At 34.7% G+C, this 15,806-nt stretch overlaps 1 protein-coding gene across 1 annotated transcript; it reads right to left on the bottom strand.

Moving 5' to 3' along the window:
- Positions 1 to 14,553: 14,553 nt before the first annotated feature.
- LOC139862301 (large ribosomal subunit protein uL24z) lies at positions 14,554 to 15,203 on the bottom strand. The gene has a single exon (XM_071850877.1). The coding sequence runs from the start codon at positions 15,158 to 15,160 to the stop codon at positions 14,720 to 14,722; it is 441 nt and encodes a 146-aa protein (XP_071706978.1). The 5' UTR covers positions 15,161 to 15,203; the 3' UTR covers positions 14,554 to 14,719.
- Between the last annotated feature and the right edge of the window lie 603 nt (positions 15,204 to 15,806).

Below are 15,806 nucleotides of genomic sequence, written 5' to 3' on the forward strand. Positions count from 1 at the left end.
TATGTTGTGAAAAGCGTTTCGTCTAAATGTGTCGGGAAGTGGGAGATCTTTAATTGAAAAATAGCAAAACCGGACAGAAGCTGAAATAGCTTGTGCGCGCCGCGCACAAGGGGTGTTGCGCACCGCGCACCCTCTGTAAAAAAAATTACTTTTTGCGTATTTCGATTGTATATTGGGTTGGGTTGTTACACAGTGGCTCATACGCCCTTAAGGAAGCATATGCCACCTCTATGGTATTACTTCTTTGGATTGCTGACTCAGTGCATCAGCCAGAAGTCTTAAAGTTTTGACCAGTGCTCAGATTTTGACCTAAAGATTGGTCACGGGTTGCTGTTTAACCGTAATATCGATTATGTCGGGGAAATTTACTTGTGGCTACGGAAAATGGTGCTTGCACCCAAACGAACATATCTAATCCCCTTTCCAAGGTTCTTGAGCCTTGTTTTCGAGAATGAGCTGGGTGAAGCTTACCAGCAGAGTGCTGATGAATCATTTGACCTGCCTCTAAAACAACGGGGAATGTCAAAAGATGCTCCTGCCTCTAAAGCACCAGGCATGCTCGAGTATCTTGCTGCTCAGGGTGGAGTTCACCAAACGACTGCCTCTGGTGTTGCACCAGCTGAGGGGGAGGGACCTAAGCGTAAGCCAACTGTGAAAAGGAAGAAGCCAGCTACCTCAACTAGTACAGCCACCATCTCACATACTGGTAAAGCAGTAGTTGTATTAGAATCTAGTGCTCTCTGATAATAAAGAACAGCCCTAGTCTTAATATACTGACTACCCACTTCTAGTATTGGAATCTGTTGTTTATCTATTTCTTGGTAACAGGCAAATCCAAACGAGCTAAAGCTGGCTCCAAGCACATCACAGGAGGGATTGCCCCAGTCTCAACTGCTGCTTCTGAAAAGAAGGCTGCTATGGAACATGGTGCGTCTCTAGACCAAATAGCAGAAATTTCTAACTTAATTAAAAATATTTTACCTGCTCACTTAGAAAATGGAAGTTGTGACGACCCGGGAAGTTCCGACCAAATTTAAACTTAATCTTTTTATGATTTCGACACTATAAGCAAAGTCTGTAATGTTGAGTCTCAAAATTTTTGAACTATTTTATGAATTCAATTACCCTTTGACTATGTTCGACGATTCACGAACAATTGTGTGTAAATAAATGTGTAAATATAAATATAATTGTATATATTAATCTGAATTAATATAATACAATTTAATAAGATGAAGTGTAAATATAAAGTAATATGCAGAATAATTAAGTTGTTACTAAAATGAATCTATTACTAAAATGAATATATATATATATATATATATATATATATATATATATATATATATATATATATATATATATATATATATATATATATATATATATATATATATATATATATATATATATATATATATAAGAGTTATAAAGATTAAATATTCAATATATGTTAATTTATAATATATTATATAATTAGTAAATATATGTAATTAATAAACTATAACAATAATATATTAAAAGTAATTACAAGTTGAAAATATATTTGTATAATATTATTACTTTTATTATTATCAATATCAGTATTATTAGTATCATTATTCTAAAATGAAAACAGAATACATATAACTTGTTATATTTTTATATCATTTGTATTATTAGATATTATTATCATTATTATTAAGAATTATTAGTATTATTATAAATATTATTATTAGGAACTAACACCTTTTATCATTATTAACATTTTTATTATTATTGTTATTAATAATATTATTATTATCATTTTTATGATTTTAGTTGCATTATTATTTATTATTATTAATATAATAATAATAATTATTATTAATAATATATATATTTATTAATTAATAATATCTTAATTATATAAAATAGGAAAAGTCTTGAACCAGTACGATTATTGTTGATATCACCATCGAATTTTCTTTAAAATTTTGTTTCCATCTCAGAATCAGGTTACATATCGAATGTAATTTCAGTAACAAGACAAATTATGTTAACATTCACAATCAAACTTTATGTTTTATTTTTATTTTTATTTTTTTTATTATTATTCTGTTCCTGTATGATCTTGGCGACTGCAAGGAGTATATAAGTTGAATAATTTCAGTTGATAACTAAACCATTCGACTTAACACTACCTATATCAATTACAAAATATATTTAACAGCTTTTAATTATGAAATCTAAGCAGAAAATGTCAAGAACATAACCGCTACCCTGTTCTTGTAGCTTTTTATCAAACTCCTGGAAATTAAATACAATTCCAAAATGTATAAATGTGGTGTTATTAGGAAACTTGTAAGTAAACTATCTGCAAAATTCCAAATTCCAATTCGTAATAACAATTGTGAATTCTAGAGTCAAAGTTTCAAAATTTAAAAGTCAACAATTGTTCTTCGCAAGAATTCATGTTATCTGTTATGATTTAAGTCTAATTAATGATTTCGAAAGTTTCTATGAGTGGTTTATAATCTTTTTCATGTAGAAAGTAGGATTCAAAACGGGCTAGATTTTAATATCGCGATTTGAGTTCTTCAAAAAAAAAATTCGAACAAACAGACGCTGCTGTTTGATTTTTCTTTGTTTCTGTTAAGGTCAAATCACCAAAACTGATCGTATCGGTTTCTATTTTAATACCTAATCTCAATAAATACATCCCAAGTATGATTATTACTCCAGTCGAATTGATCATGAGGAAGAAGAAGGAAAAACCGAATGGTTGGGTTAAATAGAAATGGGATACGAATTAAAACAGATAAGAATGTGCAGAGGAGTGGTTTAGGTGTTTGTCGGGTTAGCCAGTGGTCAAGGGTTCAAGTCCCGTCCCGGGCAGTTATTTCTTTTTAATGCTTGTAAGGTATTATTTCATATCTTATTATTATTATTATTATTATTATTATTATTATTATTATTATTATTATTATTATTATTATTATTATTATTATTATTATTACAAGTATTGTTATTGTTATGGTGATAGTTATTATTGTTATTGTTATGTTGATATTAGTGTAAAAATTATTATTATTAATACTACTATATGTATAAATATTATAAATATTATCATTATTATTATTGTGAGTATTAATCATATTATTATTAGTAGTAATCATATCATTTTAAGTATTATTACCATTATTATGATTATGATTATTATTATTATTATTATTATTATTATTATTATTATTATTATTATTATTATTAACATAACTACTAATATTATTATTATTACCATTATCATTTTTGTTATTAAAAGTGTTAACATTATTAATAAAGTTATTGTTACTATTAAAAGAGTGTATTATCAAAACTATCATTTTTGTAACGGATAAATATTTTGTATATAAAAATATACTTATTACGTATGCTACAATTATAATAATATTTCATATAAATATATGCCAAACATTTTAACATTTTTTTTATAAATACTTACATATAACAAACTATTGATTTTTAAATATAATACGGAATAGATATATATAACATGATAATATAACTAAATGTATAGATATTAATCATTTTAAAAATGTATACAAAATATATATATATATATATATATATATATATATATATATATATATATATATATATATATATATATATATATATATATATATAACATATAATCCAAGATATAATATAAGTATACGTTTTTCAATGAAATTTAGTATAAATTCTATATAACTACAAATATATAAATAATATATAATAATAAATGAATGAATGTGATTTCCATTATATTTATTAATAGATATACAAATGATATAGGTTCGTGAATCCAAGGCCAACCCTGCACTGTTCAGTATCGTCGTATGAATATTTTTACTACAAAATATTGTAGCGTGAGTTTCATTTGCTCCCTTTTTAATTGCTTTTGCAATATATATTTTTGGGCTGAGAATACATGCGCTGATTTTATGTTTGACGAAATAGACATAAGTACTTAAAATATATTCTACGTTGAGTTGTACCACCTTGCATATCTTCCCTAATAGCTTGGTAACTAATATTTACATGTTGTAAGAACATGTAAGCGCGAATCCTATTGATAGATCTATTGGGTTTGACCACCCCAACCGGGCTAGTCGCTCTAGTATCGTAAACGGTTGCTTAGTACTTCGTTTTTACTACACTTGGTACAGTGTAGGGAGATTTCATAATAAAGGGAATATGTCACATTGATTGTTAACTATGGTTACCGAAGCGCTCAACATCTTATAGAATACTTTTATACACTTGCGAGTGTACATATATTTATAAATGGTAATCTTGTGGTCTATTAAAATATTGAAATGATTGTTATGATAAACCTATGAACTCACCAACCTTTTGGTTGACACTTTTAAGCATGTTTATTCTCAGGTATGAAAGAAATCTTCCGCTGTGCATTTGCTCATATTACATGGAGTCATTCATGGCATATTTAGGACAACACCTCGTAATGGGACCAAATGTTGATGACTTCGTCCAGGTGGATTATGACGGGTTGTTAAAAAAGTGGAGCTAAAGGTACAACTTTGGCTCCCAAGCTGACTGGTTTTAGAACTAGTGTTAAGAAGAGTAGCAACCCATACTCTTCTAACCAGAAACTTCCACATTTTTCAAAATTATACTTATTGAAATATCTTCTGCTGACAGTACAACCAGCAAAGAACATAACTGACCCCCAAAGCAGACTTGAGCTGGCTCCTCATCATGTTGCACCAGCTCAGGCTACTGCAAAACCCAAATGTTACTTGGATCATGCTAAGAGTCACACTCCTAAATCATTACCAGCCAGAACTCTTACACAATATGGGTCAACATGTGTTGCCAATGAGTCAACAGAGTCACAACTATACTTACAGACACCTAACTCTCTCTCAATCGAAGGGCTGACTAAATCACCAGTCTGTCCCCAGAGACCAACAACAGATGCAATTGTTGAGTCAAATTTATTTGGTTCTACAGTTGTTAACATAAAATGTTCTTTCGTTTCAGTTCTTAGCGGGGTAGATGAACAGGCAGAGGGGGAGCAAGAAAAAGATGTTATTGTTTCTACTGCTGAGCTCTCCGCTTCTACTACTAGTGTTGGTGCTACTGATTTGTCTACTATTGGTACTGATGCTGGTGTTGTTGCCTCTACTGCTGCTGGCTCTACTGGAGACATTGTGGCTGCTGGTTCCACTGATCTTACTGTTACTGAGGAGCTAGCTACTGCTGATATTTCTGCTACTCCTCCTACTGTCTCTGGTATTGCTCCTTCAACCACTGATTCTGAAGTGGTTGATGAGATGATAATGGAACCTCCTCTGGTACTCGAAAAGGTTATTGACAACATTGTTAAGGAGGTTCTTGATTTAGATGCTGCTGCCACTACCACTGTTACTCCTCCAACTGCTGCTTCTACTGAATGGTTACTGGTGGTGGCGTGAATGATGATGATGATGATTCATCCTGGCCTTCATTTCTTCAGAATGTTGGCTATGTTCCTAAAGACCCACAGATGGATACTGGTGCTCCTGCTACCGTTATTCAATCTTCTGAGCAGTTATCAGCTGCTGCTACTGGTTCTACGGAACTTATTTTGGATGCTAGTACATCTGCTACTGCCCCTACTGATTCTTCTCAGGCTACTGCTTCTGCTGAGAAGAAACCATATGTGTGTCAAGTACCGGATCCTGATGAAGTTGTACCTAACTTCATCTATAGGGGAGCTTCTATCACTCCCAGGATTGCCTTGCTGGTGGATCAGCTGACGATTGATCCTCAAAGTGCTTTGGTATCAGCCAGCAAACTACCCAGAGAGGAGCTGACTGAAATGTTATCTCAACTTGATCGCCCAGCAAGAGAAGAAGTTTATGAGAGGTTGGCCACTCTTCAAAAGGTTAATGAACAACCATACTATCATTACTTTGGTATGGCTCCAGCTGCTTCTCCATGGCCTGGTACATGGAGGCCTTTCAAGTTCATCAGAGATCCAACTACTCGTAAGTACATCATGCAGAAACTTCCTGATTCGCCAGTACCTTCTGATTCGTCAGCTTCTTCCTCATCATCTTCTTCATCTGATGGTGATGCTGATAAAGGTACTGGTAAGGAAGAGCCAGTCATTCATGAAAATGTGACTGGCTCCAAAGAACAATCAGTGGATCTCGATGATGATACTGATAATGATGCTGACAAGGATACAAGTGGTTCTAAACCTTCGGGTGAAGGTAAAAATGATGGTGATCATGGTGATGAGTCAGATTCTGACCTTCCACCTCCACCACCCCATGGAGGTACTCCTGTGTTGGCTGTTACTGATCGCCCCTCAACCAGTAGCTTTGATCCTACTGAGGTGGCTGCCATTTCCACACTGGCTGTTTATCGTACAGTAGCCAGAATCACACCAGATCTACAAAGAACCATACGCACTACTCTTGTTGATAGAATGACTGAGGCCATACGCAGAGCTAGGGAGGTTACAACTTCATCAATTGAAAACCAGCTCAAACAAGTATGTGCTTTTGTAGATCTTGCGGTGGAAACCATTGTCAAACACCATGAAGAGGAGGAGGAACTTAAACAGCGAATCATCTCTCATAATGAGTATGTTGATCAAATTGCCCGTCTTCAAGCTGATCTTGATGCTACTAATCGCAGGAATCTTTTTCTTAATGAGGAGAATCGGATACTGCAAGAGAGATTGGATTCGCAGGAACAGCAAATGGCTACTATGATTCCTGCCTCAGCTTATGTACAAATGGTGGAGGTAATGCAACGAATGGCTGCTCTTCAAGCTGACGTAAGGGCTGATGTCCAACAAATGGCCATGGGTGTTGCAAGGAATGAAGTCAGAACTTCAAACCTATGCCTCAGACAATATGGTGTGGATCCTGGTGCCCATCTATCTCCTGCTGATGCTAACTGGAACAGATTTACTTATTCTGTTCCTGAGTCCGATAGTGACCTTGATGCACAGGTCTCCCCAGCTCCTATTTCTGCCCCTGCTGATGCCAAAAAGGGGGAGAAGAAGTCTAAAAAGAAATCTAAAAAGAGAAAACAATCTGAGGGGGAGCATAAGCATGAAAAGGCTCCAAAGCAGCAAAGGAGATATGGTGATGATGATGATGGTACTCGTACTGGTCAAGGTTCTGGCACTAAGCCCAGCAACGCTCATACTGAAGCAGGTGTCCAGGCAGTTGGTGAATCTCTACCCAGTGTGTCTGTCACATCTGTGGATGATATTGGTTATGGCAGTAAGCCCAGTGATGTTTCTGAGTTGGCTGTTGCTGAATCTTTTGGTGTTTCTCAAACTATTGAAAGGAAAATGAAAAGAAAAATGGAGAGACATCAGAAGAGACAGCAGGAACTTGATGATGCTTTCAACGCTAAGTTTGAGGCCTATGCTGCTCTGAAAAGACTTAAAATTGAGCGTAGACGAACCCTCACTCCTGATAAACGTGAAATTGATGATTAACTAATCAGCATTGATGAACATAAAAGGGCTACCTTGAAAAGAAATGCTAAGTTCATGATCAAATATGATAAAAAGAAAGCCAAGTTGTATGCTGAGCGAGCAGATAGAATAAAGAAGATGACTCCTGAAGAAATGAAAGACTACTTAGCTTCTACTGAGTCAGGAGGAGTTAGAGCTGATGTTTTCATGAAATGGCTAGATGCAATATTAGAAACCAGCCAATCCTCTCGACCAGCATCTTCTAATCAGCCAGCTGCACAACAACAGCCAGCAGAAATCATAAACCTTTATGATGATGATACTCAGGGGGAGCATTAAGCAATTGTTCCCTATCTGCCTCCACAAGAACCAGTATCAACACAAGAACCATCAGCTGAACCCATGTCTATCGATAAACAAAGGGTGAAATATGCTCCTAGGGACAACCAGCCCTTAAGGAAAGGACCCCTATTTGAGGCAGCTGATGAAGATACTGCGGCAGTTGTGCCAGCTGATACTAATCATTCAGCTGGTACTGAAGACACAGCAAGTAGTGCTGTGAATGAAGACCCAGCCAGAAGTGTGCGGCTGGGTGTTACAAGTATTGAAGACCCAGCAAAGGTGGTTAAGCTGGGTGTTAATACAGATGCTGACACTGTTGATCCTGCTGATTTCACAGTCTGGGGCAGAGGGGATCACTTATTTGTTCAATCACCTATCTCTGCCCGGACCCTTGCTTACTTTGACAAGACAGTGGATGAACGTACTGATTTTTATGCAGTAAGTTCGTCTGGCATCTCAGAATCACAGATGTATCCTCCATCTTCGCCAAAACTTCATGATAAACACACAACTTGGGAAGATGATTCAGTTGCACGAGGTGAGCCAGATCTAAGAAGAATGAATCCAGATGAAAGAGAGGCTTACAGGCTGGAGATCACTGTACCTGAATTGCTTGAGTAAAGACAAGCAGATATTTCTGAAAGGATACGCCAAGTTAGATTGCTGCATCATCCACTTGATCAGCCATTCTATATCACTGCCTTGACTTATGGCATTTAAATTGGTGTGTATCTAAATAACAGTGGTCAAAGGCTACATACTGATGATGAGAAAGCTCTCTTTTATGAGGCTCTGCGACTGGACATGGATCTAAAGCAATACTGTGATGCCCTTAAAACTGTTGAGGGCAGACAGATGATTGCCACAGCAAAATCCCTCAACATAACCGCCAATGAATATCTTTTAAGTCTTCAACTTGATAAGCAAAGAAGGGAGGATGCTAATGCTGAATATGCTGAGAGGCTGAGGCTTAAAGAAATAGAGGACAAACTGGCTGCTGACAGAAAAGAAGAAGCTGAATCTCTAAAGTTAGTAAAAGCCATTGTCAAAGCTCGGGATAAGGAACTCGATGAACTGGAAGCTGCTGAGAAAGCACCTGCTACTGCCCCTATAGAGACTGAACGAACAATTGAATTATCTGATCATTACTATAGGAGCAAATATGATGATGTGCTGACCAGGAGATCAAACCTTAGTAAGATCATCAAGGTGCACAAAGGCACAAAAAGGGCTTTCTCTGTCAGCAGGGAAGGTAATGTTTAGGAGAGAATAGACTACACTGAACTTAGAACCCTAGGGTTCAGTGAATGGATGAAGATACTGGAGTACTTTATTGGTAAGGGTAAAAGTGGCACTAAAGATACACTGAAACCTGAACTCCAAGAGCTCTTCAACAAAGTAACAAAATTTGAGAACGCACCAGTAGTGAACGTAGAAGAAGTACTTTCTCAAAAGCCTAAAGGAAAGAAATCTACTGGTGAAGGCCCACACAGAAGAGATCCCATCATTTGACCTCCTCATGTTCCAGTTTATGACCCTGCTGAGCTACCTATCCTATTTCCTGAAGCCTGGGCAGCTCTCAAAGTAAAGGAAGAAGAGCAATCTGGTGATGAACAAGAGAAAGATAAAGATGACAGATAGCCTTCTTATCATTTAATTGTATCTTTCGTTATTTCATTTTTCATTATACTGTTTTGTAAATGTTTGTATATACTCTGCTGTAATGAAAAATAAATGAGTTTATCTTCAAAATCATATCAAATTATAAGATATAGATAACTCAGCAAAAGATCCCAAAATAAACTTAAAAGGGACAAATTTACTGCCTATTTTTCATTAGGTCTCTTAGTGCTGGCTTTAGTATTTCCTCTATATGCCATAGGTTTTGTCATCATCAAATAGGGGGAGATTGTTGAGCCCCCAAAATAATTAAGGATTTAATTATGACAAAACAGAATTTATTTGCACTAAAATGTTATGTGCAGCCAGCAAGTTTGTTTATATATAGACAGCAAATATTGTTGTGTCGAGTGTTTCAGTATGCTGCCTAGTCTACCAGCACAAGGTAGAGAGTATTCTTCGAATAAGCACAGGATGAGTACCCAGCAACTCAAGTATATCAAGTGGCTCAGCATAAGAAGAACTAGTAAACCTGGTAAGCAGCATACAACACAAGACAGCCATGCTCCATTACAAGCATGATGGTTTCCTGAGTGGTCTACATCAAGTGTACTATTCAACAGAAGTTAAAGACAAAGTTGAACAGAAAAGGACACGCGTCGGCGGCTGACAAGTGACCTTACAAGACCACGTGGGAATGCAGAAGTTTAACACATGTGCAGACATGTGTTATACTTTGTCAATGCCTAGGGAACACAACATTCTATTGGTTTAAACAATAGTGGTGCCAAACCGAATTGGGGTGTTCCTGCAAATAGCTACCAAAGAGGAAAGAGCAGAGCACGCTCTCTGATGCAATTGTCCCTACAAGTACAGACATCCTATGTACCAGTGGACAATGGATCATTTACACGGATAATAGGACTACTATAAATTGATGTATCCACTATTGTAACAACTAGTGGTGGGGGTTTTATTATTTAGAGTCCAAAACGTGTAATAGCTTTAAGTTATCCTCATATCTATAATCTAGGCAATCTGTATCAACCAACTATCATTCCGCCAAGGATAGTTGTAATTCTTTGTGATTTAATCAATAAAGAATAAACCGTTGAAAACTTACATGTGACTCTATTTAATTTACATGCTTGAATACTAATCGTGTTTAGCTGTTAAGTTAATAGAAAGAAATTGTATTCACCCCCCATCTACAATACTCCTGTTGTTAATCAAGGGACCAGCATATATATATATATATATATATATATATATATATATATATATATATATATATATATATATATATATAGGGACATGATCAATGGGGAAATAACCAATCGGGGGGAAGCACGGGGAAGCAAAATATTTTTTTTTTTCGTTTTTTTTTGAAATTTTTTTTTCCGGCATCAAGATCACACAAAAATATGAACATTTAGAAGAGACAATTCGTGACGAATGTTATTATTTAAGCGGGAAAACGATCGAAAAAACTAACATTCAAGATAATATTGTTCGTGAAGAATATGAACGTTTTTTTTCTTCATGTTTTGTGAAGAAACCCTAAACTCTAAACCGTTCGTGTTAAAAACTCAATCTAAATCCTAAATCTAAACCCTAAACCCTAATTTTCTAAACCCTAATATCTAAACCCTATAAACCCTAATATCTAAACCCTAATATCTAAACTCCAATAGCTAAAACCTCAAAATACGCTCGAAAAACACGATAATTGTTATATATTACTTTTTCGAGCGTTTTCCCGCCAAAATAAAAACATTTATCACAAAGTGTCTCTAATAAATGTTCATATTTTCATCTCATCTATAATGTTCGTGAACAAAGTTTTTTCAAAAAATGAAAAAAAAAAAGTTTTTGCTTCCCCCCGAATGGTTACTTCCCACTTGATCCTACCACTATATATATATATATATATATATATATATATATATATATATATATATATATATATATATATATATATATATATATATATATATATATATATATATATATATATATATATATGGGCAGGATCAATGGGGAAGTAACAATCGGGGGGAAGCAAATTTTTTTTTTTTTTTGAAAAAACTTTGTTCACGAACATTATAGAATGGATGAAAATATGAACATTTAAAAAAGATACTTCGTGATGAATGTTATTATTTTGGCGAGAAACGATCGACAAAAATAACATTCAAGATAATATTGTTCGTGAAGAATGTTAACATTTTTTTTTTCCTTCATGTTTTGTGAAGTAAAATTTAGCCCGATTTAGAGTTTAGGGTTTGGTGTTTTGAGTTTATGCAAACCCTAAACCCTAAACCGTTCGTGTTAAATCCTAAATCTAAACCCTAAATCTAAACACTAAACTCTAAATTTCTAAACCCTAATATCTAAACCCTATAAACCCTAATATCTAAACACTAATATCTAAACCCCAATAGGTAAAACCTCAAAATACGCTCGAAAAACACGATAATTGTTATATATTACTTCTTCGAGCGTTTTCCCACCAAAATAAAAACATTTATCACAAAGTGTTTCTACTAAATGTTCATATTTTCATCTCATCTATAATGTTCGTGAACAAAGTTTTTTCAAAAAACAAAAAAAAAAACTTTTTGCTTCCCCCCGCTTCCCCCGATTGGTTACTTCCCTCTTGATCCTAACCTTATATATATATATATATATATATATATATATATATATATATATATATATATATATATATATATATATATATATATATATATATATATATATATATATATATATATATATATATATATATATAACACCATATAAATAATTTTCATATAGAAATTATATGTATGCTAAGTTTAAACGATAAAATTAGCAAGATTCTTGTATGCATAATTTTTCTCAAACTTGTAAGTTAAACAAGTATAAAATATGTATAGAACTTGTACATGTAACTTTTATATATCATATTTTATTGAAATTTTTTTTATGCTTATCTTGTGTTTACTCCTTAGTTGTCATAGTTGCAATTTAATATAAAATGTTCAATACACACACTTTCATACCGTGTCTTCTTTGAATGTATGATCTTAATGTAAAATGTCTTTCTGGCTATAGTTTAATTGTAGGTTATGCTTAGAGCTTAGGCAGAGCTTAGAACAACTAAAGTTTTGAAAGGCAAAAATTATCTAAGAGTAAAGAACAAACAAGAAAAAAATAACATATTTTTTGCTTAAACTACCTGAGAAAGAGAGGTACTCCGTATATTGTTTATCCAGATATAAAAACTAACATTTGTAGGCTAAATAGTTATGTGCTCATTAAGCATTCATTAAACATTTAAATCTGTATAATGTAATCCTCCCATGTTTAAGCTAACACAAAAAAGTTGAATAATTATAATTTCACTTTAACATTATGTGTAGGGTCGTTTATATATACTGTACCTCTCAGGCTCTCATGTTGAACTCAACATTAGAGAGTCCAAACCCTACTTTATTGCCCAAGTTTTCGTGAAATATTAACTCTTTGTTCCGTAAACCAGTCGCTGGTTGATCTGATCAGCCCCCAGACACACAAGAGCCCGGCCCGACCTGAAAGGAATGCATTGTTCCCCGACGCTTCATGAGACGGATGTTTATACAAAATCGAGTAAAAAGTTTAGTTTAGTCAAGAAATTTTTTTATTTCTTTAAAAAGCAACCCTGTTGGAAGAGGACATCTTAACATGTACAACACATACATTACATGCATGATTAAAAAAGACTTGAGACGGAAACAAGTGAGAACTTTGAAAAGTCCAAGGTCAACACAGGGTTGAGACAACGTCAAGACATACATTACAATATAGATTTTTATAATTTTTTCCATAAGCACGGTGTATTTTTACCTTCGAGATCAAGATATACAATATAAGTAGGTATTTTCCCAAGCTAATTTTTAAATGAGCTTGGATTTTTCATTTACACTTTTGACCGATGTTGACCAACTTTTCTCGACGTTGACCGACTTGTACATCTATAGGTGATGATAAAACAAAGATAATGATACATGACTTTTGTTACATATAATAACAGCAACCTAACAAGATGCAGTTGGATATATGCAAGGATTCAGGCATTCAGCAGCGACTGGTTTGATTTAAGATCAAGCAGTGGAAACAAGCCAGCAATTAGCTCACATATATGAGACATTCAAGTTATATGCTTTCCGTTTCTGTACATAATCGGGTGCCTTCCTTACTCATCAAAAGATAGTAAGCCTAAATTGATCATATCTAAACGCATCAAAATTACAGAAACTAGAAACAAAAAGCATAAGTTTTAAGACTCACACTTGCACTTACTGAAGTCTAAACTGCGTGTGTTTCCTTAACTAGACTCGCAAACACAAGTGATACATAAGTTAGAACAGCATGCTTAACAAATGTAGCTCGAGCATGAGACTAGATACCGGTAATTCAAGTTGGTTTGGTTATGGTGCCAACGAGTAATTCCATTAGCAAATGGTCTCATAACTACTGATATATCGCTTTAAAATTAAATTGATTATTATTATTAACTTTCTTATGAAGTTAGCAACATGTTATAACAATACTTTTAAGAGATAAAAATATTTAAAAATTCATTTTGAACCTCGGTGAGTGCCGCATACGAGGAAAAATTACATGTATAAGAGAAGTAATAAGATAATGAAAACACACTGTCTAAAAGTGATCTTTATGCTCAAAAGGGAGTCTTACTTATATAGACCATGAAGCCAAATTTGGAAAGGGCACCACCGAGCAAAAACGGTAAAATCTGGAAATTGATTCGACTTGAAAAGAGTTATTATGCATACAAATAGAGAGCATGCTTCTTTACTGACTTTTAATTTAAGCTCATTTTGTTTTATATTAGTCGCCAAGTATTGTAATTTGGTTGATAGTAGACTTTAATGGTCTTAAGATGTTAAATTCAGCATTCAGGTCCTCTGTCTAAACGCTTAATACAGTAGCAAAGTATAACTTAATTCCTACTACCTTACAATGTTTAATCTTACTCCATTTTCAATACAAAATGTTTCACCTTACTCAATTCATAATGATTAAATAAACATCAAGAAATAGAAAATCAAAAACAAACTCAACAGATAACATCATAAAAATTAGCCAATAAAGCATTAGTAAGGTTCAAACTTCTGATACCAAATGGATCAGATATCAATATTCAAAGTCTAACATTTAAGTAGCAGAACAAACTTAAGCTCAAAATCCATAAGATAAAGGTAACAGATTAAACTAAACAAATTATAGAGACAGAATAGAGATAGAATGTAAACAAACCAATCAATCAATATTCTGCATAACATCTTCCTCAGTGAACTTATTCCCCTTATCCTTATCTCCAACAGCACGCCCCTTAGCCTTACGCTCCAACAACGACTTACGATCCTTATCAAGACGCAGCTTCGTAATCACACACTTTGACGGATTAATTCCGACGTTAACGGTAGTTCCGTTAACCTTCTCACGTGTGATTCGTTCGATGTGGATCACCCATTTTCGACGGTACACTTGCACAATTTTACCTTCGCGGCCTTTGTAGGTCCCACGAACGATCTGAACCTCGTCGTCCTTGCGAACCGGCATGGACCGGACGTTGTACTTGGTGCGAAGCTCACCTGAAAGAGGTGCACTCATCATAACACGACGGTCGCTTGACGGCGCCGTGAAGTGTGCCTTCCTGTTCTTCCGGCGTGAGCTGCTAACCCTAGGATTGTGCTTCATCTTCGCGGCGGACCTGTGTGTTTCTCCCGATCGGTGATGAAATGACGGCAGCTAATTGTGAAAGTGAAACCCTAAGGGTTTTGTCTATTTATAGTTGAAGAGATTATGGATAACACAAAAATATACGGGCTTAATTAATATTGGGTTGGGCTTATCAGTCCTAACTTTTATGGAACTAAGTATCACTTAAATTTATTTGCCTTTTTTCTCCTTCAATTTACTTACTTTTTTTAACGACGTTATCGACATCGAATGTTCTCATTTATCACTCACACGCGGGTTAGGAAGAAACCCAATTCGCGACGATGTTGGTAGTACCATCGAAAGTTGGGAAAAACCCCAGAGACCTTCCCAAATCGCATTGATGTTAGCAGTAATCAATTTGCTTCCTTCCAAGTTGGTTGCCTTCGAAGTTGGTTGAGTAACCTTTGGCTACGGGACTGGATCTTTGTGGTCTCCAGGTAATTAACCTTGTTATTCGGTCATTGACGGCTAGAGATTGTGCGATATCTGACTGCTTTGGGCAATTCTTTCGTGTTTCTTTATTGCGGCTTTTGAAATTACAGAAGATTAGGTGATGTTGTTTTATGCATTTTTGAGCTTCGTGGTTGTTTGGATGCCGATAGAGGCGGGCACTAGGATTAAC

This window comes from Rutidosis leptorrhynchoides, chromosome 8 (genome assembly GCF_046630445.1).
Source record: "Rutidosis leptorrhynchoides isolate AG116_Rl617_1_P2 chromosome 8, CSIRO_AGI_Rlap_v1, whole genome shotgun sequence".
Classification (NCBI taxonomy): Eukaryota; Viridiplantae; Streptophyta; class Magnoliopsida; order Asterales; family Asteraceae; genus Rutidosis; species Rutidosis leptorrhynchoides.